Source organism: Apodemus sylvaticus, chromosome X (genome assembly GCF_947179515.1).
Source record: "Apodemus sylvaticus chromosome X, mApoSyl1.1, whole genome shotgun sequence".
NCBI lineage: Eukaryota > Metazoa > Chordata > Mammalia > Rodentia > Muridae > Apodemus > Apodemus sylvaticus.
In genome coordinates, this window is record NC_067495.1 from 15,956,588 (window position 1) to 15,978,912 (window position 22,325).

The 22,325-nt window shown below is 37.8% G+C and overlaps 2 protein-coding genes across 4 annotated transcripts in view; both read right to left on the reverse strand.

Moving 5' to 3' along the window:
• Rragb (Ras related GTP binding B) overlaps positions 1-11,263 on the reverse strand; it is a 48,539-nt gene extending 37,276 nt beyond the window's left edge. Inside the window, exons 1-5 of one of the 3 annotated variants that reach the window (XM_052171512.1) lie at positions 10,521-11,263; positions 9,717-9,750; positions 7,127-7,226; positions 2,835-2,918; positions 958-1,024 (exon numbers count right to left, since the gene is read on the reverse strand). In XM_052171512.1, coding sequence (XP_052027472.1) covers positions 958-1,024; positions 2,835-2,918; positions 7,127-7,226; positions 9,717-9,750; positions 10,521-10,615 — 380 coding nt within the window. In that variant the 5' untranslated portion in view covers positions 10,616-11,263. The remainder of the gene's footprint in view (positions 1-957; positions 1,025-2,834; positions 2,919-7,126; positions 7,227-9,716; positions 9,751-10,520) is intronic. The other 2 variants (XM_052171510.1, XM_052171511.1) reach the window with 2 other exon arrangements.
• An 8,564-nt stretch (positions 11,264-19,827) lies between these two features.
• Positions 19,828-20,736, reverse strand: Foxr2 (forkhead box R2). Its single transcript, XM_052170515.1, has one exon. It carries the CDS (start codon positions 20,734-20,736, stop codon positions 19,828-19,830), a length of 909 nt encoding a protein of 302 aa, XP_052026475.1.
• Between the last annotated feature and the right edge of the window lie 1,589 nt (positions 20,737-22,325).

Here is a 22,325-nt window from a genome sequence, read left to right on the forward strand (position 1 = left end):
AATCCTGCATCTTGCTAATTACAGCTGTGTGACTTGGAAGAATCATATTTCCCCAAAGTATAGATACTTGATCTACAAAATTAAATTTCATATTTTAATATCTTAAAACAAGGAACTTGGGTAAATCTGTTGTCATAGACTAGAGAGTTGGAATGATTTACAATAAGGGAAGTTTTTTATCCCAAAGTGTTAATTCAGTTTCAATCTATCACGGAAGATCTACTTTCCTAAGACTATTTAGTTATTTATTATTCTTTCAAAACCACCATCTGAGCATCTTTTGTATGTATGGAGCTGGGATATACTTACCAGATAACAACATCTATTTTGTAAGACACTCTAATGTATTTTAACTTAATCAACATAACTAATTCATGGGTTGTTATTTTGCTCTATTACACAGGTAAAGCCATAGCACACAGAGTTTGGATAAATATACCCTAGTCAGAGGACCTGTGCTCTTCTTAATCACTCTGCACTACACACTGTTGCTTCGACACAGAGGCACAGTAAGTGCAAATTTTATGATTACCCTGGTTATAAACTAACACTAGGTTAAGTACATGCTCAGAATCCAATCTACAGTGATGAGACTATCTAGAAGTAATTACTAAAATCACTAAGAACAGTTAAGAATGCAATACTAGTATCAGTCAACCTGAAAAAGAAACCTAATTTGTGCTACTGCAAAAGAGGCATGATCTATTCCATAGTATATGTATTTAGATGGAGCTTATATTAGAGCTACTTAAATATTCTTTGCGTAGAAGATATTTTCCAATTTTCCAAGTTGTACAAAACACAGATCTTTATTAATTAGCCGACAATTCTGAAATATGTTTTAGCCAGTACATCTACGCAAATGATAGTTTTCTATGTATATTTGCCATGTTGATTAGACTAGATGACACCATTATTGCCATCAGCTTCACAAATAAGTAGGCACATAGTACTTACCCACCACAATCCCACAGGTTCAAAACCAGGTTTCCCAGAAATCGAACATGAGAGTGTTCTACATCAACTGGAAGATAAATGTTACAAGTCTAGTATTTGTAGTAAAGAACATGACGTTAAACATAAGCAAAACACTAACCCATGGAGTTTAGAAGGACCAAAGTGGAGTGAAATGCTCAAAGCCATAACAAGAAGGTGATTTTTAGCTTAGTCATATGGTTTAGTGGCAAGGTGGGCAACTATACTACCCTATGCTAAGGAATTGGCTCTTGTGTAAGTAACTTTTTAATTTCAGTAGTTTAGTACCCAAAGCAGAAACAATCTCCAATTATATTAATGTTAAAATTTAACACGCAAGACAGCGACATATACCATCTAACAGATATTCCCAAACCCACATCCTTACAACTTCCGAACAAAACTTAAAGACAGAAAGCAAACACAAAACAAACATAAAACATAACAAAACTAACTCCTGTACTGATGTCCTCTTCAGTTAATGTGTCTAGTGATTTTTCTTTCTGACTCTTCTAAGGCATTCAATTCACTTTAAGTCCTTTGTACTATCTCTTAATTCCAGTCTTTATAAGCCAGCACTCAACATCAAGGAAAGCCCTTGTCTCCTCATGCCTATACTACAGTCTTACTGACTTTATATCAATTATTAGGCTACTACAAGGCTCATCTTCTTAACACTACTTTGAACATATCACTCCCCATTCAAAACACTCTCAATGGTTCCTCCATGTTTAATGGGGGAGCACTCAAGGTCCTTCACACTTTGGCTTCCAATCTACCTTTATAATCCCCGGTAATTGCATTAACAAATCCTCTCACTTCAGCTCAGTATGTTTTTATTCATAGTGCCCCAACCCTACTACCTCCCCATTCCCCAACACATTTTCCTTTCAGGGGTCGCAAACTTTCTAAATCAGGCCATGTGAGCAAACCTATACCATTAAAAGCTTGCCAAATTTGAGAGGAAATATCTACCATGGCTTCACAGAGATGAAAGTTACTCAACTATTGTTCATTTCCATGAAAAATTATTGACTCAGGTTTACTAGATCTTTAACATCTTAAATAGTAGCCTGAATTCTAGGTTATTAATAAAACTTTTACAGGAGATTACTACTTCTAATTTTTCTAAAACAATGGACAGGCCTAAGAAAACGCATCCACAGGCCTCATCCAGCACACAGGCTGTCTGTTTGCGACCTCTGGTGTTTTGTTCCCTCCCAGTATCCATTTCCTTTTCTGTCTGTCATTTGCTGTAAAACCCCCTTCTTCCTTTCAGTTAATCCTAAAACACGGACTAATTTCCATCTCCTCCAAAAGCCTTCTTTCCCTGACAAAAATCCCACCTACCATTATCTCTCCCTTGGAACTCATTTAAACATTTATTAAGCAACTACTCTCTGCCAGGCACTAAACAATCTCAAGAAAGAATAATGGAAAATTTTATCAGGACTATTTCTCAGTATCTAGCAATTTTATTTTACATCATGTATGTGACTGTTAACTCAATCACATAGTAATATTTCCTGTGTCTATCTCCAAGTTGTTACCTAAACTAATTGCTATCTACTTTTCTACAATTTTATTTTCTCATAATGTATAGATACAAACCATCATGAGAAAGGATACCATAGAGACTTTAGTTTATATAACAGTACTATCTCTGAATGGCCTTAGGCAAGTCAAGAAAGCTTTTAGAAAGCTTCTTGTGTGAAAAAAGAACATAGTATTGACCTCACAGGATTGCTGTGAGGATTCAAAGAGCTATACACATAAAGTGCCTGGCACATAGTAGATACTCAAACTACTTCCTTTTTCCCCTCTACTTCCCCCTCCTTGGAAAAGAAATCATATCTTACATGTCTTTGTATTTCCAACAGAGTCTACGAGAGAGTAGGTGCTCAAACTGCTATTAATTTGAAGACTATGTATACGGTCTAGTACTAAAAAAAAAAATGGAAAGAAGTGCTACTGAGAAAGGGAAAGACAATAACAAAAGAAGCGACAGGATTCAGTGACTTTTAGATATGGGGCATGTAGGATAGAAATCTGGTTTCTATTCCCATATTGCAGAAACAGTTCTCATCAAGTGACTGATGGCCCCATTGCCAAATCCAGTGGACTTTTGAGTCCTTGTCTTACTTTCTGCAGCATGACACTGTTGACTACTCTCTTTTCCTGAAAATTAATTCTCTTTTCTTGGTCTCTGGCATCATTATAGTTACAAAATCTTTGGAAGCTCCTCCCTCATGGGTTCCTATTCTTCTTTCTGTTCCATAAATATTAGGGTTCTTAGGGACTCAAAATAGTCTTCCCCAAAGCAATCTAACTGTCATAATATTATATTTATCATGTAGATACTAACTAGGCAACACTAGTGCAGACTTCTCTACTATTTTTCTGACTCATATACTGTATGTAAATACTAAGCTCGATATATCCAATGTAGCTCATCTCTCCTTTCATCCCAACAGATCTGTTCCTTTTTCAGGGTTCTCCATCTTGGTGAATTTAACCAGCTGCCTAATATAAAACCTCTCATAGGTTTTTCTCTTCCCCCTTTCTCTCCAAGGCCCCCAGAAAGTCCTGTTGACTCTGCTGCTTAAGCATATCCCGCAGCTCAGCAGTTTTACACCATAGCTGCTACCACTACGCCAGTACAAATAAAGCCCCTGGCATCCCTTCATGTTTTTTAATACTATAGAAATTTACTTCTCATAGTTCCCAAATCTTGAAAATCCTGAGATCCAGCCAAGAGCAATGTGGAAGTCTAGTGAAAACCAATTCTCTGGCTTATAAGTGGTACCTGTTTCTATCCTTGCGTCATTCCAGACTATCCAGATTACAGATACACTGGTGTCTCCAAATTGCTGAGTTTTATACCATTCTTTTTTAAAATTTTTAAATTTTTACGTTTTTAATTGAAAAACGAAGTAAAAACATTTTATGATAGCATACCATTCTTTAAAATAGACTTACACATCCATGATTGTATACACTAAGAAGAAGGCCTGACTAATACCCACGGAATTACTAATGGTGGTTGTCTCTAGAAAGTTGGCTTAACAATGAAGAATAAAAATGAACGTTTTATATGTAAATAATGTTTGAAGCTTTCACAAGTATTATTTTGAAATACATATGTAACTTTGAACATGCTATTTTTTTGTTTAAAAATCTTCATAGGTTGACAACTTTTCTTGGCTTATAAGACATTTTATATATAAGCCCCATTTCCTGCTTTCCTGTTAAATTTTATGTTCCCTGTGTGTCCCCCTCTGCGTTCTCCTATAGCCTTCCTGCTCTGTTATTATTAGAGCAACTGAAAATAATAAAGAAAAACAGAGCTTTGGGGAATCATATTCACTTATGGAGCAGAAAGAAAACATCATAAAGATTAACTTGTCTTTTTAAAGCAGGGAGGGGTGATTAAATGTAAAAGAAGAAAATTGGGATAATAAAAAGCCAAGAGAACAGAATTTTGAGGAGATAGGAAATTTTGGAGTTGTCAACAGTGTTTGAGACTAAAATATTTCATAATCACTTCAGTGACGAATTTACCATTCCAAAAACCACATTTTAAACATTTACCTAATAAATTAATAATATCGTCATTTCTGTACTCAAAATTTCAAAGTTTAGGAGGCTTTAAATTTGACAAAATAAAACTTGACTTTTTTGGGAATGATAAACCAGGAAAACATTAATACATTAAAAGCAAACAATATTTTAAAAGTAGTATTTTTTTTACTACCTTTAAAGAAAATCAGTAACTGCACCAAAAGGGATAACGAATACAAAGTAATGCACTACATGTATTCTGAACTAGTCCACACATTTAGCAACAAACACAGACCTTTTTTCATTAGTGACAAACTCATTAATAATGATATGCTAAAACATTAAGATCAATATTTTTCATTATATCTTTGATGGAATTCAGGAAATACTAACCATGTATTACCAGTCAACTTACTACATGAGATATCTTTAGGGGCAAGAACCCCATCCCGCTGACATTATCTAGCAAGAAATACTTCCAGATATATACTTGTTGAGTAAATGGCCTATTTTAGTGAATATGATTATATAATTTACACCATTATGCTTGTAATGATGCTGCTGGATTATGTCAAAAGTATTTACAGCAGTTTCAGTAATTCTGAAATTCTTGCTGTGAGACTATTCATTGGATTCTGGGTAATAAACCAACTCTGCTGATAAATTAGAAACAGGATTATCAGTGGTACCGAGAAAAGATGTTTCAACAAAGTGAATAGAATTTGAAGTATGAAGAAAAGGTCTTCCAGGAATTGATGAGTCGTGTGATGTAGACAGACTTTGTCACAATAAAAAGAAGAGCACAAACTGTGATTCCAACACTGACACTTACAGGCTGAATGTGATTAATTTTTAAGTTATACTTTCATCGTCTATTAGAATAAATAGAAAACTAGAGCAAATGAGAGCAGGCATAAAATTACAGTAGCTTAATAAGCATCTTTACTGAAACCACACAGATACTAGCCCTATATGTTTAATCTAGAAGAGAAAAAATGAATATATCCAATCAAAGCACAAGACAGTAAAACATTTGGACAAGTACCCTTTCTGGAGGCTTGATATCAGCCACAAGTATGACAAGATAGGAAACTGCCTTGACCAACATTTTTTACAATTACTTAGATACTTATCAAATACAGAACTGTATATAACTATGAAAGACAGCTAACATATCAAATGAGACAATAAGTAGCTAAAAACCTTTGTATTATGTACAAGAAAACTGCAACCCAATGGCTTGGATTTAAAAAAAGAAATATGAGCCATCTAAGGATTCATTATTAAGTTCAAAATATGAACTGTACAAAAACAAGATGTGTATGCATCAATAAAATATATGCAAAAAAAGAGTTGTGGCTTTATTCAGTAAAACAAAGGTTGCTCCAAGACAAGAAGGTAGGATTTTGTCATGTTAATGGCAAAGTAATGACCAGAATCAGAGATATAGTAGGCCCACTTGTCCTGATTAGACCATATCTGCATTCAAGTCTTATAAGACATCCTTAAAAGCATTTCAAAAGTATGTCACATGAGGAACCAGAGATGTTTAAGGTAAGGATAATGAAATTTGGGAGGTTGAGAATAAGTAAGATAAATTAAGATATTGAGTGTTCTCGGAAATGTGTAAAGAGCAGAAGAGAACCATAATAGAAAGAAAAAAAGAAAGAAAGATAGACAAATTTGGTACTTTATCTAGGGAATAGTTTTCTGATCACAAAAACTGCTCTAGTTATGAAGTCTACACTATATTCCAAGCCTCCAAATAGAAATAAGGTTCCTCCTCCTTTGTATCGCACAGTCTGGAACATAATGTTCTTGAAAACAGATTAGGGCACCTTAACAGTGCTAACTTGTTGCTAAAAGTACTGAACATGCTAGAAACCCAGATTGTAATCTGAAGGCTAGGAATAGCAATGCCGGCCCTCACCCTGAAGCCAAGAACAAAGGCAGAATTCAGAAATGCTTTGATGTTTCAGAACGAAATGACAATCTGCATCAGAGTAGGGTACTCCCAGGATCCTCCATTCACTGTTCTGGTAGCCATTATAGCTAAGAAAGACTATACTAACATCCTAGCCATAAAGGTCAATAAGATACTTCCCAACTCAATGTAGATGCTCCAAGAAGAGCTAGGTATAAAGGAGCAGAGTGTAGAACAGGTATACCTCTCTCCTTACTATCCCCAAGTTTACCTTTTAATAAAGACAACTAACTCCTGGCTTAAAACCATCTTCGGTTTTAACATACTTTAGTTAAGATCTATGATTCCCCCCTTTGTATGAAAAGTTATAAACAAGCATTCTCCCCACAAAATAAGCAGGCAAAGGGTCCCTATCCTTGCCTAAGTCAGGATACGAAGGAAGTTAGCTAAGAACATTCCACTTTGCAAGCAACCTAGAAAGGAAAGCAGCTCCCCAGGATAGTGAGAATAATAATCAGAGAATTAGGCCATACATTCTGAAAAGGGAAAGCATGCTCCAAAGCAAATTCATCAACCTGTGCATTCTCAAGCTGCTGCAATCAAGTGTGTTATGCAGATTATTAACAGCCAGGTCACCTCACTTTACAATAGGATGAAACATCTTACTTGTTGCACCAAGACGACGTGTGTCTCTGGCAATATAATTTGCAAAGATAATAGACCTCATGCTGGTCTTACCAGATCCACTTTTACCCATCAACAGGACCTAAAGACAAAGTAAGGAAAAAAGTTAGCAAATCTAGAGCACATCTAGTGCGAAGGGAGCCATTTCTCTTCTGTAGTTGGCATTTTACAGATGTGCAAGTACCAATGACCAGTATGGATACCTGGAATTAAACCATTTCCTAGACAATGGTGATAACATTTGAAAAGACAAGCACATCTCTGAGTTACACATCATTTTAGCAATACTACTGTGGTAAGTTTGTCATTACACATATTATTTATTTAGAACTACATTACAAAAATACCACTTCAATAGTAAACTAACCCTATTCTCTTATAATGTAAGGATATCTATCTATCTATCTATCTATCTATCTATCTATCTATCTATCTATCTATCATCTATCTATCTATCTATCTATCTATCTATCTATCTATCCAGATTTCATATAACATAACTAAAAAGTTCTTCCTAATTCTCTGTTCAAGGTCAGGTTGTTTTCCACTTTGGCCCATGATTTCATCCCTTTTACGTATTTCCTTCTTTTCTTCTTCTTTTTTTTTTTTTTTTGGATTTGGTTTTTTTTGAGACAGGGTTTCTCTGTATAGCCCTGGAACTCACTATGACCAGGCTGGCCTCGAAATCAGAAATTTGCCTGCCTCTGCCTCCCAGAGTGCTGGGATTACAGGCGTGCGCCACCACCACCCGGCCTTTATTCTTCTTTCTACTAAGTCCCAACTTATCCTTCAAAACTTGGTTCAACAATCATCTTGGGAATTTTATCTGTAGTTGGGGATGTAGTAGGGCACTTACCTAATACAAGTGAAACCTGGGTTCAATCCCCAGTATCCTTCCCATAACGTTTCTCTGTCCTAAATGCCTTAGGCCACCATTCCTCAACCTCTGGGTTGCAACCCCTTAGGGGAGTCAAAAAAACCCTTTCACAAGGATCACCTAAGACCATCGGGAAGCACAGATATTTACATTATGATCTGTCACAGTACAAAATTACAGTTATGATGTAGCAATGAAAATAATGTTGTGGTTGAGGGTCACCGCAACTTGAGATACTGTAATTGAAGGGTCACAGCATTAGGAAGGCTGAGAACTACAAGTTTAGGCTGACAGGTATCTTGCCTGCCCCCCAGTGGTGGTACTATATCATTGCAGACCATAAAGCTCTGCAGTCCCTCCGGGTAACTCTCTCCCAAGACAGGAAAGACTTGAAGGACAGAGGGAGAGTCTTTGTATTCTTTGTGTACTTTTTTTTTTATCTCCAGTGCCTAAGATGTAACAAAAGCTTTAAATACACTCATTAAAAAAATGAACAAGGCATTAAAGGAAAAAAATGCAAGGACAACTATCTGGTTGAGAGCAAGACTCTGCAGACATCTTTCTTGTGTAAGGATTTGACACAAGAAAAACACCTGTGAACAAAGCCAAATAATCTTGCCCTAAAGGAAACAGAATAAAATGACTTTCAGAGTCCTTTTTAAGCACAAGGTTTATGAGGTACAGTTCTGTTAACTTTCCTTTTCAAAGGAAAGAGATGCCTATTCTACCTCCAATCCTAACATATCTTATTGAAATATCTGATTAGAAATATAAGGAGCTTTAATGAAAACATGTTGGACATGGGTTTGTTTAATTCAACAAACAAGCTGGATTTAGATACCCAGCTTTACCTAAGAAAATGTAATTGCTTAGCTAGTCTAAAATTAATATGGACATTTCCCTTGTCTTTTGTAAGACAAAATAGCTAACAATTAACTAGATTAGCTAAAATTAATTAAGCAATAACTGCATCTATTTCTGGGGGTAAAAGCTGATCCTTCAATGCATGTGCATTGCAGAAGCATTAAAGCAAACGGCAGTTTGCCCCCTTTCTCTTTTCACAGTTCCTTAAGCTTTTCTTTGTATTTACCTTCCCCCCACCTCCTAATTACGGAGCGATTTCTGGCATGCTTTTAGGCCTCCTTGTTGATAGCAACTTCAGACATTCATCAAAAACAAAGAAACAAAAACAAAAACCATCCTCCTAGCAAACTTGAGGCCAAGAATTAAATTTCAGATAAAGTCAGGCTACAAATATGGGAGCTTTTTCATCCTTTCATGGCAAAGATAATGGTATTTGTGGTATACAGGGAGTTTATTCACATAAACTTCCTAATAGGCCTACGAAGGTTATTACCAGTGCTTCACAAATGATACTAAATCCCCAGAAGTTTCAATAAAAGTGCAAAGCAAAGAACATCCAATTCCAGCTAGGAAAAAAATGCATGTAACATTTGATTTGGGTTAAAGAATTAGTGCACACACGGAGGGTTGTATAATATTTGTATCTGGCTTGACTCCATGACTCCATAAGATTAAATTTTAGACAAAGTAAATCTGACAGTAAATAAAGGGATGAGTGTCTCAAACATCACATAGATTCTCGGCCATAGTCCAGAAAAAGCCAGATTTCCTGAACTGCAGCTTCTTTCTTACCTTTTCCTTCATGTTACTGATGTACCTAACACATCTTACCTTTTTCTTCATGGCTGCATTTGGCATTGCCCACCTGTAGATATAAACCAAAAGACAGTGTTTCCGTGATCTAATTGCCTTTGGGGAGAGCAAGTAAACAGAGAGATGCACAAGAATATTCTTTCAAACAGCTAAGTATGGATGAGACCTCATTTCCGAAGTCTTCATTTTCCTAAATTATAAAGCTGGGTTATGTTCCCTGTTTCCTTCATCAGCTCAGGAGATGCTTCCTAGGGAGACATATTTAGGAATATAAACCATTTAAATTCAAGATCTGATATTTTGTCATAAAGCTGAAGCAACACTCTGGGTACTTTTCTAAAATCAAACAGTATTTTCATAATCTGAATAATATTTTTTAAACCTAACTCCTTATTTTTCAAATCTAGAAGCATCTTTGAACCTTCAATCGTCCTTCCAAGCTGTATTTCATTCATTAAAGGCATGAAGTACATACAACGCAGTTCTCAAATAGGCATATCGCACTATACGTCATTGGTCAGCAAATGTCTGTCCTCTCCTTTTCTATCACGAACAAGGTGGTAACATCAAATAACCGTTATGGAAAACACAAAACAACTCAAAACTGTGTCCATTAGAACACTACGCATAAACCAGGAATCTCAGAGCCAGGCAAAGGGCTGTTTCTATTCTGTTTTCCGTCATCAAGGACATGATATCAATCAACCATATTGGTAAATTATAGCAATTCATCACTGCAGGTTAGGGATTGTCGCATCTCACAATACTCTTTACAATTAGCATGCCCTCCCTCCCAGGTGCAATATAATCCCTTTTACCCACCCAAGCGATCCTTCCGGCTCCCCTAGAGGAGGCTCCACTCTTGGGCCCACATTCTCTTCCTCCGTCTTTTTCTCGGAGTCAGATTCTTCCATCATGCAACAAGTCCTTCACAGCGCCTTCTAAATACGCAGTACCGTTCTTCTGGCTCACCTCGTCTACTGCCTAAGCTCAGCTCCCAGGGCCCGCGGGGCCTGCTTTATCTCTGCCTCCGCCTTTGTCCACTGGGGGGCCGCTTTTCCCACAGTTACCTTTACCGACCCGAACTTAGTCTCCAGGCACAGCTGAGCAGGCCAGCCCAAAGGAGCAAGCGATTCGGTGCGTGCAAAGGAAGAGATGGAGGAGAGGGAGGGCAAGGTGGATGAGGAGTTGGTCCCGAGTTTGGGCCTCACTCTCCAAGGTCTCAAGACCAAAGGTAACTTGGTCAGCTTCTGTGCAGACAGCAAAGGCTGAGATAACGGAATGAGCTGAGCCGAGCTGCAGAAGCAAAGCAGTCACTGCCTGGTGGCTCCTCCCGACCTCGCTGCCAGTCACAGTCCGCCTAAGGATGCTCTTACTTCCGCGCCTGCCCTTCAGGAGCGCAAGAAGCTCACCGCAACCACGCTACTGCAGGCCAGGATCACGTGGGAACCTGCCGTAGTCCCAGGGCCTGTCACGTGCCGCTACCCTTTTGGGGGGGCCCTGGGTTTGCTTGGAAGAATACCATAGAGACTGCTTTAGGAAAGCCAGAGTGCCACCCGCCATCACGTGGCCCTGGCTCTCATTTCCGCGCCATTGGCCCTAAGGGCGGCCTGCGGGCACCTAGACACTGATGGACGCGGCCCCGCCCACTCGGTGCTTAGAGTTAAAGGAGAAGGTTGCAATTTCAGCACCTGCCAGCTAGCAGCTTTCACTACTCCTTATAATTAGGGCTCTGTGCATTTTTGCATTTATGGTAGGTAACTTTTCTTCCCGTTAATCCTTATGACAGTTCTAGTAATTAAAAAAGCAATACATTGAAAGTGCTTTAAACTGTCTTTCCCATAGAAAACTCTCAATAAGTTGTTATTGCCAGGACCAGAAACACACAAAGGGTTTAACACATCTACCACTTAAACTTTTAAAAGTTGCAAACATAATCTTCAATTTTCTGATGACCATGTAATACTACATACAGAGTCTTATGTGGAAAATAGGGGGTTTTTCAACCAGCTCTCAAATCTCAACCCAGCAAGTTCCAATCTCAATGACCTAAGATCTTCTTAGTCTTGGAACTCTCTTAAATGTGACACCAAGGAAACAAGCTTGGAAAAGGAGTTGCATAGGTTGATGCTCCTTTAAAAAACTGAATTTGCCATTCACAGTTTGAGATGGCCTCAACTCCCTCAGCTTACAGGTAATTTCCTCTATAGGTCTTCCCTACCACACTCTATTAGAGTATGATAGTCTTTTGTACCCGCAATAGTTATTTCCTGTCGTATCCTTTTTAATTCATAATATTTCTTTGTACTTTTTCTTTTGTTGTTGAAATTATGCTGTAGATACATCATTTCTTCTTTCCCTTTCTTCCCTCCAAAACTTCTCATATAACCAACCCTTCTTGCTTTTTCAGTCATGGCTTTGTTTTTCATTGGTTGTTGCTATATGCACATATATGTATATGTATATATATATATATATATATATATATATATATATATATATATATATATATTCCTAATATAACCTGCTCAGTCTGTATAATAATCTCATTTATATGTTTTCAGGGCTGAGTAGTTGTTCGAAATCCAGTCAGTGTATTCTTCCCTAGGGAAAACTATTTCTCTTGCTCTGGGCATTCCTTGATTGCCTGTAGTTCTTTATGTAGGGTATAATACTTATTGATACAGTAATAATCTTGTTAATTTGATCTCTGAGTACAGGATTTCTATTTAAATGCTATAAGGACAAGCAATTTTTTTGAGAAATGTTCTCCTACACACCAGGTTCACAGACCTATACTCAGTATTCACTGAGTACTGTTTTTATAAAGATAAGAACAAATACATTAAGGAATTTCTGATTAATAACAGAAAGGAGAAAAATGTATGATAGTCAGTTCTTTAATACTCACAACACATGTGTGTATTTTGAGAATGAGCATGCCTAAACATTTTTAGGGAGTAAAGCCAATGAAAAGACAGGAAACGATTGCTACAAAATTTCCAGAGAGGAGGAGAGGAAGCCAGAGTACAGCTAGGAAAATTCTTTATAGAGTATATGAAGAACTATCCCAGCTATTGTATTCTATTATCAGTGTTGGAGAAGCAAGGTCATTTTGGGAAAATGAATACAGATGAGACCTAGAGAAATTGGCCGAGATGTTAACCATTTGATGGATAAGCAAAAGAAAAGCATAAATAAACATGACACGAGGATTTCTGTTTGGTACTGAAAGAACAATTAAGGTTGGAAATAGGAAGATAGTATGAATACATGGATTGGTTTTGCAGTGTGGTTTTTGCTCTAAATGTAATCAACAACCTTAGTGGAGATGATTATAAGACAGGCTAGGTGTGGCCTCTGAATTTTTGTCCAGGGCTTTTGAAGGTTAAGTGGGAAAAAAGGGTAAGGATAAGGAGTCAAGGAATCTATAAGCACTCATGTTGATATGTTCAGTGGATGCTCATATGAATAAGGAAGACTATAAACGTTTCAGAGATTTGGATTTTCTTAAAGACAGAAGAAGTGGGAAAAAGCTAAATTGAGATTGGTTTTAGTGAAATAGTGTGATGCTTTGAACAACAATGTCCCTCAAAGGCTCATGTGTGCATTTGTTCCCCTGAGTTGAAGGTGCTGTTTGGAGAAGTTTAAGAGGCATGGCCTTAATGGAGGAAATATGCCACTGAAGGCAGCTTTTGAGAGTTTAAAAACCTGCACCATTTCTAGTTGTTCTCTCTGCTTCATCTTGTGGTACAAGATGTGAGCTCTCAGCCTCCGAATCGATCCAGCTGTCATGGCTGCGGCTTGCTGCCTTGCTTCCCTGCCGTGATGGAGTCTGATGTCTCTGAACCCATAACCCAAATAACCTCTTCCTTTTCTAAGGTGTCTTGATCACTACATTATATCAGAGCTGTAGTAAAGGAACTAATACAGATGTTTGAACAATAGATGGCTAATCAATTTCATATTTAAATTTAAGATGTAATAGAAGCTATTCTGGATAGATACTGAGATCTTGATAAAAGAGCAGGTCTTCAACAAATTATTAGAATTTTCGGAACCTCATTTTCCTCTAGTATAAAATCTTTTTAATAACAACTTTCTCAGATGGTTTAAGGATTGGACTAGACCGTGAAAGAAAATTGCCCTGTATAGTGGCTTCCCTATAACTGGTACTTAATAAATGATATTTTAAAATGTGAAGCTCCATGCAAACAGAATAAGGGCTATACTGGTATCCGATAAAGTAGCCTTGAAGTCTGAGACAAAAGAGCCATTCTATCATAAATAGAGGCATCAACTCCTTAAGAATATACAACAGTTAAGTTCATATGTATCCAATATATTTACCAGGTATGTGAAACAAATATTCTGGTTGTAAAGTGAAAGACTCTAGTATGTTAGAGCATGGAATTTCAATACCACGCTTTACAGAACAAACAAACATCTATACAAACTCAGGAAGACTTAAAATACACTTTCTACTGAATGGACTTGATAGACATATCTAGAGTATTCCACAAAAGAACACAATAGGCATTTTCTCTATTCCACTTGGAAAATGCCCCAGGATATTATTATATTATATCACAAAAATAGAAGAAATTTAAAGATTATAATCGTTATTAAGTTTCTTTTCTGACCACTATGCTATAACACTAGAAATACATTTCTGAAGTAAAGTTGTAAAATCCATAAACATGAAAATTAAGCAATATACTCATGGATATCCAGTGAACAAAGAAGAAATTACAAGAGAAAAGTAAAATGATGTTTATAGCAAAAATGGCTACATTAAAAAAAAGTGTTCAAATTAACAAAGCACAACAATGCTCCTCCTTCTCAAGTAAGTAAAAATCAAAAATAAAGTCCAGAGTCACAGAGACATTCTCATCCAGTAAAGATCAGAGCGAAGTGTTGAAATAGAGATAAGCAAAACCAATACAAAGCTCAGCAAACTTGAATAGCTTTTTAAAGATAAATAGAAGTGGCATTCCTTTAGCTAGGCTAATTAAAAAATCCCCCTCCCTCCAAACCCTCAAATTGTGAAGAAAACAGGAACAATTACACCTGCCACCTGCAGAAAATTCAAAGGCTTATATGAGATTGCTATGAGCAATTTAAGAACAATAAACTGAATAAACCGGACAAAATGGGTAAATCCTTCTTAATTTTTTTCTTTTCTCTTTTTATGTATTCTCTCATACAATACATTCCAACCACAGCCTCCCCTTCCTCCACTCATTCCAGCTCCCCTCCCCCCAACCTCCCCTCTCCCTGCTCCTTTGTTTTCCATTAGAAAAGAGCCAAACAGGACTGACAAAAAGAAGAAAGAGAAGAAAGAAAGAAAGAAAGAAAGAAAGAAAGAAAGAAAGAAAGAAAGAAAGAAAGAAAGAAAGAAAGAAAGAAAGAGTCTTAGTAATATACAACCCACCAAAATGGAAGTATGAGGAAACAGACCATAAGAAATGATCTGTTAAAAATAAAGGAGAATAAATACTCAAGTATGACCTACAAAGGTGAAATCCAGGACCTGACAGCTTCAAGTCTACCAAACACTTAATGAAAAGAAATACTCTTCTGTCTCATGCTATTCCTGAAAATTAAGAAGAGGAATACTTCTAAATTCTCTTTGAGAAGAATGGAAGAATTTTGTAAATTTTATTTATTGAAATATATATTAAGTTTGTCTCTCTCGGTGTGTAACTTAGAAGACAAAAATATATCCATTCACCCTATAGGCCCTTGAATAAAAGAACTTTCTAATATGTTTGGAGCTTTTTCATCTTCATTCCTGGGTGTAATCACTATTCCGGATTTGGGTAAAACTCAATTCACTATTATTTTTATCGTAAGTTTATGTGGTCCTAGGTAATGCGGTTGTTTTTTTTTTTTTTTTTTATGGTTTTGCTACATATACTGTCTTGATTTTATTGAACCTAATCTGAAGATTTACATTTTTAATAAAATTAACAACGCTCCATCACATTGTATATACTCTAAATACATACAGTATGGCGATCGTTAGTTTTAATTGTTAACTTGAAAAATGTAGAATCACCTGGAAGATAGACCTCTGAGTATGTCTGTGGGATTAATCTCATTACAGTAATCAAGATGGGAAGACTAGTGCTTAAGAGAGTGGCATCACTCCTTGGGCACCATATCTTGGACTGTAAGAGTGGAGAAAGTGAACTAAGCACTAGCAAGTATGCATTTATTACTCTCTTACACTTATGGATGTAACATGAGCAGCTTTATCGAGTTCTTGCTTCTGTGACTTCCCTGCTCTGACAGATTGTAGAAGCATGGAACAATGAGCCAAACATAATAAAATGAACCCTTTCTCCCTACAGTTGCTTTTGTCAAAGTATTTTAGCACAGGTACAGCAAAGAAACTAAGGCAAATACATTTCAAAGAAAATGAAAGTCATTAACTTTCTTTTTAGAACAAGTTTATAGAGTACAGGAGTTAAATCGTTGGTGCCTCTAAGGAGCATCAGACTACACTTGAATTTTACAGATAGTAATCTGAGTTTGAGAACAGTGAATGTAGTTGCTTATATGCCAATCACTAGTTGTATGAAGAACAATTCCAAATAAGCTTTGTTAACCTGTCTTACCATGACACCATCTTGTTACAAAGAAAAAAATGACATAAGGCAGAATGGCTTTTGGCTCAAAAGACTCAATGTGTTCTTACTTCTGAATGTCTGAGGACCCCGAGACATAAAATTGTAAGGATCTGAAAGGATACAACAAAAGAAACATTCTGCTGATACATAGTATGAAACCCCACCTCATCTATGTAAAGGGTTCTGAAAAAAGATACTGCACTGGGAAAAACATAGGTGTTGCAGATACCTGATAGGAGTGGAAAAGAACCCAACCTGTATTCATGCCTATCATGTGAGGAAAACAGCTCATGGAAACTGGTAACTCCCACAAAGGATTCAGAATTTCATTTTCCTGGAGTTTCTGACATAATGTACTCACTTGAAAAAAAGTTATTCTAGCTGATGAGTTAAGCCTGGTAGTCATCACAGCTGCTTAGGAGGCAGATGCAGGAGTATTATAGTCTGAGTGTTGTAGTATGTTTTCTTCTTCTGGGAAGCTGCCGAAGACCCTTGACTCAGTATGCACCCAAGAGCAGAAAGAGGCCTGCTATTTGGCCTTGTGTCCCTGGCTGTTACAATGATGGCTAGAGCCATGACAATGCTCAAGTCCCCTTCAGCATACTCCTTTGGGCAGTGTAACAGTGGGAACGATGACATCATCTGTCATCCTACCAGTAAGAGGCGCTTGAACACAGTAGAGTGGGGAGAGATGGTGAAAGTCTCCTAGGCACCAGCATTCATGCTTGGCAACTGCAAAGGTCTACCTCCAGCTGCCATGCTCCTGGGCAAACCTCATCTCCTAGCTTAGGAAGGTGCCATGCTATGTTATATCACACATACACTATAGTGCATGGCACAACGTGGGCTTGATTCACAGTCACGCTTACTGAGCCAGATTCCTTAAAGCACGTGCTCATACAGGTAGGGAGGGCTAAGCCCAAAGTTTCAATCCCCAGAAACTTACCTAAATGCCAGATGGGTGTAGCAGCCTGTCTATAATTCCAGCCTCAGAAGCTGGAGAAAGGGAATTCCCAGAGAGAGCTGGCAGGCAAGGCTAGTCAAATTTGTGATCTCTGGATTTAACTGAGAGACTATAGCTCAGTGTATAAGGTGAGGGAGTGCTTGAGGATGATTTCCAGTATCAACCTCAGGCATCAATATGCATGTGCACACTCGCGCTTGTGTGTGTGTGCACACACTGAGGTAATTCTTAAATTGAGACAAAGGAAAACTATAGATTACATTTGTTTAGAACATAATCCTATGAGAACTGTGTATCTTTTTTTCCATTCAAAAGGCTTGGATTAATAACACAGTCAGTGATCCCTGAATCACCAGAGACTAGTGAAGAAGTGCTGTGACTACTTACTGCTTTGTTCATGGAACCAGAGCAGGAGGAAGGAACAGAACAACTCCAGAGATGAAAAGCCCAAAACTGTCAGGTTGCACACACACAGCATGGTTGTGTTCTGAAAATGCAGGTTTCCCTTGTTAGGAAATGTACAGAGTGTATATGGAGAATGCTATTTGTGAAAATTACAGAATGGATACATGAAGAATACAGTTTATATGTTGAAAAGGTAAGTCTTCTGAGTTTTAGAGTTAATTTTGTGAAAACCATGAAATGAACATCAGCTCTATTAGGTAGAAAATTTTATTAATTCCAGACTGTTTTGTCAACATTTTCAAAGTAACTATGATACAGAAATGACATTTACAATTACTTTTGGAAATGATTCTGCTGGATTATACAGCCTTTGCAATTAAACCTAAATAGTTCTGTATCTGCTGTAGTAAGCCATTAAAAAGTAAGGTCTTCCCTATTGTAATCATATTAAAGTAGTTGCTTTTGTATGGTACAAATATTATACTCTCATTGAATGCTTGGCAACTAGACACATACTTAAAAGCTATTTTTCTAAGTGTTGGTATACATTTAAAAATGTATTAAGAGAAAAGGCAAAAACTATGCTTACATTGCATGAACTTAGTGCCTACAAAAAATAAATTTTAAAATTAGAAAGCTAAAGGCTGAAACATTTGTTATGTTGGTATTTTGTTTGTGCTTTTTAGCAATGCACAAATTATGTCTTTTAGTTAAGATGTAAGCACAACTTAAAAGCAATTTGGTTACATTTCTTACAGTGGCTCTTGACTCTAGTGTAGCCGTCTTCCTAGAATGCACCAAACACCTGGTTAATGCTATTCACACTGTTCCCCTTATAATGTTTCTTCTCAGCTTATGTGCTCAGCAGATTCCTATTTGTTCTTCAAATCTAGCTCAAAAGGCACTTCATTTTTAATGCTTTCCTGTTTCCAGGAAGGATGTCTTCTTATTTCCATGGCAACTTCGCACCTCTGTTTTATCACACACAAATATCGATGCTTCACAAATATGTGTTTGCTTTCTATCTTTTAACACCGAAGATGGACCTTACAGTTCCTCAAATAACATTTGGTGAAAAACACAAACGAGCACCAATGCATTGCCATCATAAAAGCTTAGGGTTAATACACAATCAATGTAAGGACTTTCAATATTCAAACAGATAACAGCTGCCTGCATTTGTCACTGCTGGAACTGGATAGCAATAGAACAAAGCTGTTAAATCTAGGACTAGAAAAAAAATGAGGCTCTGATGGATACAATGGGTCATTTCAAAAAAAGATGCAAACGATGAATGGTAGAGGGGGATATTTGAGTGTCCACACTTTAAACATCAAACTTAGTTCACTTTATACACATATACGTTCACATGGCAGCGGAGGTTGCCCATATCCTGGGTTTTTAGCATTTTCATCCTTTATGTTTCACAGTTTGCTCCAATAGACGTAACATAATCTTCTATCCTTAGATTGCATGCCATGGTTCCTAGACTTTCTCCTTCTGCTCAAAGTGTAGAACATTTGCAGCTGTTGTATAACTTTCCATCATTCTACATCTGGATTTAATTTCTGCCTCCCCTGTAGTCACCTCTGACTACTTAACAGTGGCTAAAGACAGGCTTGGCGCCAACCAAACAGGATTACGGATGAGTAAAGGTTAGTTCAGCATGGTAAGCAGGGCAGTGTTCCAGAGAGTGAGCAGTTGTCTTTCAAAAATGAAAGAGGAGGCTGGGGAGATGGCTCAGCAGTTAAAGTGTCTGCCATGCAAGCAAGATCATTCAGATCCCCAGAACCAAACTGGGTGGGCACGAGGACCTGCCTACAATCTTAGCCTTGGAATGCATGCACAGACAGGGGATCCTGGGAGCAAGCTGGCTAGTGAGACTCACAGTATCTATGAGCTCTGGGTTTCACTGAAAGACCCTGCCTCAAAGAATGAGGTGGAAGAGTAATGGAGGGAAAAATCTTAATGTCAACTTTGGGTCTCTACACACATGTGCACATGTATGCCCACACACATACAAGCATGCATACACACACTTACACATAACACACACACACACACACACACACACATACACACGCACGCACATGCACACGCACACGCACATGAAAAGAAGAAAACATTAAAGATGAAAGAGGAGGTCTATCAGCTCTGGTTGGCGCATGCTCTGTTTGATGCTCTCCCTTCGAGCATAGGCCAAGACACGGGTGTCCTCCTGAAAGAATCGGTTTCCCTCATCAGTGAGCTTCCAGAGGAAAGAGCGAGGTTTTCCATCTGGCTCATCTTCAAGGTCGACTGGCACCTTTTCAAAGCAGGTCAGGGAGCAGAGGTTGTGGCGAATGGTGTTTTTCCAGCCCTCTGGTGCTGTCCGGAAATAGGGGAAATGTTGTCGAGTAAAATTGTAGATCTGTTGCACATTGAGGCCACTGGAGGGGCTGCTTTTTAATGCTAGAGCAACTAGATGGCTGTAGTTGAGAGGAGGGCGTGGCCAGGACTCCTTCTCCCGGTGGGGGCCAAGGCACACTGTCTGCTTCTTGGAGTATTTCTTAGAGGATGTGCATTCTTGTTCCTTAGTCTCCTCTTCTACGGAATCAGGGACAGTGGAGTAAATGGGCAGCTTTTGTGGCTGCTGCTGCTCGGTATGGAGAACAGACAAGGACTGTACCACTCTCTGGGTCCCTAAGCACTCAGACTCGCCAGTCTGTGGCAATGGTGCACTTGGCAGAACTTTTTGAATGGCATTTGGAGGCTCCTTGCTGTTGATGGGGCACACAATGTTAGGATTCACCCACATCCACAAATTGGGTTTAGTGGGAGGACCATCATCATCAGAACTGAGTTTCTTCTCCTGAGGCAGTTCAGGTGGTTTTGTCAGTTGGATTTTATATTTGGCGAGACTCTGCTCAGCAAAAGTGCACTGATCCATGGTACAAGGCAGGAAAAATTCATTCCCCATGTCCCAGTCCAGCATTCCAGGGACTTGGCCATGGAGAGTATACCAGAAGTCACAATTATTTACCTTTACATCCATCTTTACTGAAGAGACAGATGAAGGTAAACTTCCAAATAGATAAAAGTCTCTGTGGAACTTTGCCAAGCTATTGCTGAGGCACTATTTAATGTCTCCTCTCCAGCGCAATCTATCAGTAGTAGTCCTGCAGGAAGGGCTGACACGAGGACACTGATACTTCACTGGTCAGAGAAGCCGCAGCTTTCTGGGACACAGCTCAAAAGAGTAACTAAGAAGACCATTTTATTAGGACAAACTGCTTTCAGTTTTTCCAAGTCTTTTCTCACTGTTGATCACAAATGATGTTTGATAGCTCTGCAAGATAACATGGTACATAGCATTAACCCGAAGTCACAGATATGGCAACTGACATTTACAGAGTCATTGGAACTGTATACCTAAGTAAGTATAAGATAACGGGACTTATTGCCTTTTCATAGCCTTTCACAATCCCCATGTCCTGCAGATTTCATTTAATATTCTTGGGTATTGAAGGCATAAATCTGAATCATAGAATATAACTGTTCCTGAGAGAAGGCTCCTCTTGTTGGACTCACACATGCTATTTTCAATCCTTTTCTAATAATCAGCTGGCCTCTACTTCTCCAGCTTATCTTCTCAGACTATGGCTTCTGAGTCATACTCTAAAGACCACACCATCAAAGGATTGCTAAATTGTGTGAGAACTTACCTTTCATATAGGTTCATTTTAAGGACATTTGCAAGAATTACAAATAGGGAGTTTCCAGTCTCAAAAAACATCTATAAAGAATATGATTTCACTAAAACCATTATATAGGGCCATATCACAAAGGTTCCAACAAATGTTCATGGAGCTACTAAAGGGCATGGATTCCTATGCATTCCCATTTTCTTGTATTAACTTCAAAAAATATTCTTCATGCAAGCTTCTAGAATGACTTTTTTGCACCACTATAATAATTAATAATAGTATGAACAGTCAATATTTATTGATGCTCTCAGTATGTTACATGATTTAACTCTATGCCAAAAATTACTGTGAAACAAGCAATCATTCTCACATTATGTAGTAAAAAAATTCTAAAAAGAAATCACACAGCTAGATAATGGTGAAACTTCTTTCAAAACTATTCAGAGAATGTGACTTTATTCACTAATTTGTACTGTTTCTATATCACAATACAGAATCCTAAAATATAATTATCATTTCAGCACCATTGTTTCATAATTCATATGTCAGAAATACAAACATGCTAGGATTTTCTCTAAATACTCTGCCTATCTTTTTCCTATGTTCCTTTGATCAAGAGCCTCTGCTTAGAATGACCTATACCTGAGTATCTTGTTTTATCTAATATCTACTCATCTTTTTTACATTTAAATTTTAGTGTATGTGTGAGAGAGAGAGAGAGAAAGAGAAGGGGGAGAGGAAGAGGGAGAGGGAGGGAGAGGGAGAGATGGGAGTAGGGCATGCATGCTATTGGTGTGCCTACAGAGGTCAGAGGACAATTTTGTGGAGTTGATTCTCTCCTTCCACCTCTATAGGCATTCCAGAGACATATCTCAAGTCATGAAGTTTGAAGAGAAAACACCTTTATTCACTGAATTGTCTTGCTGGACACGGTCTC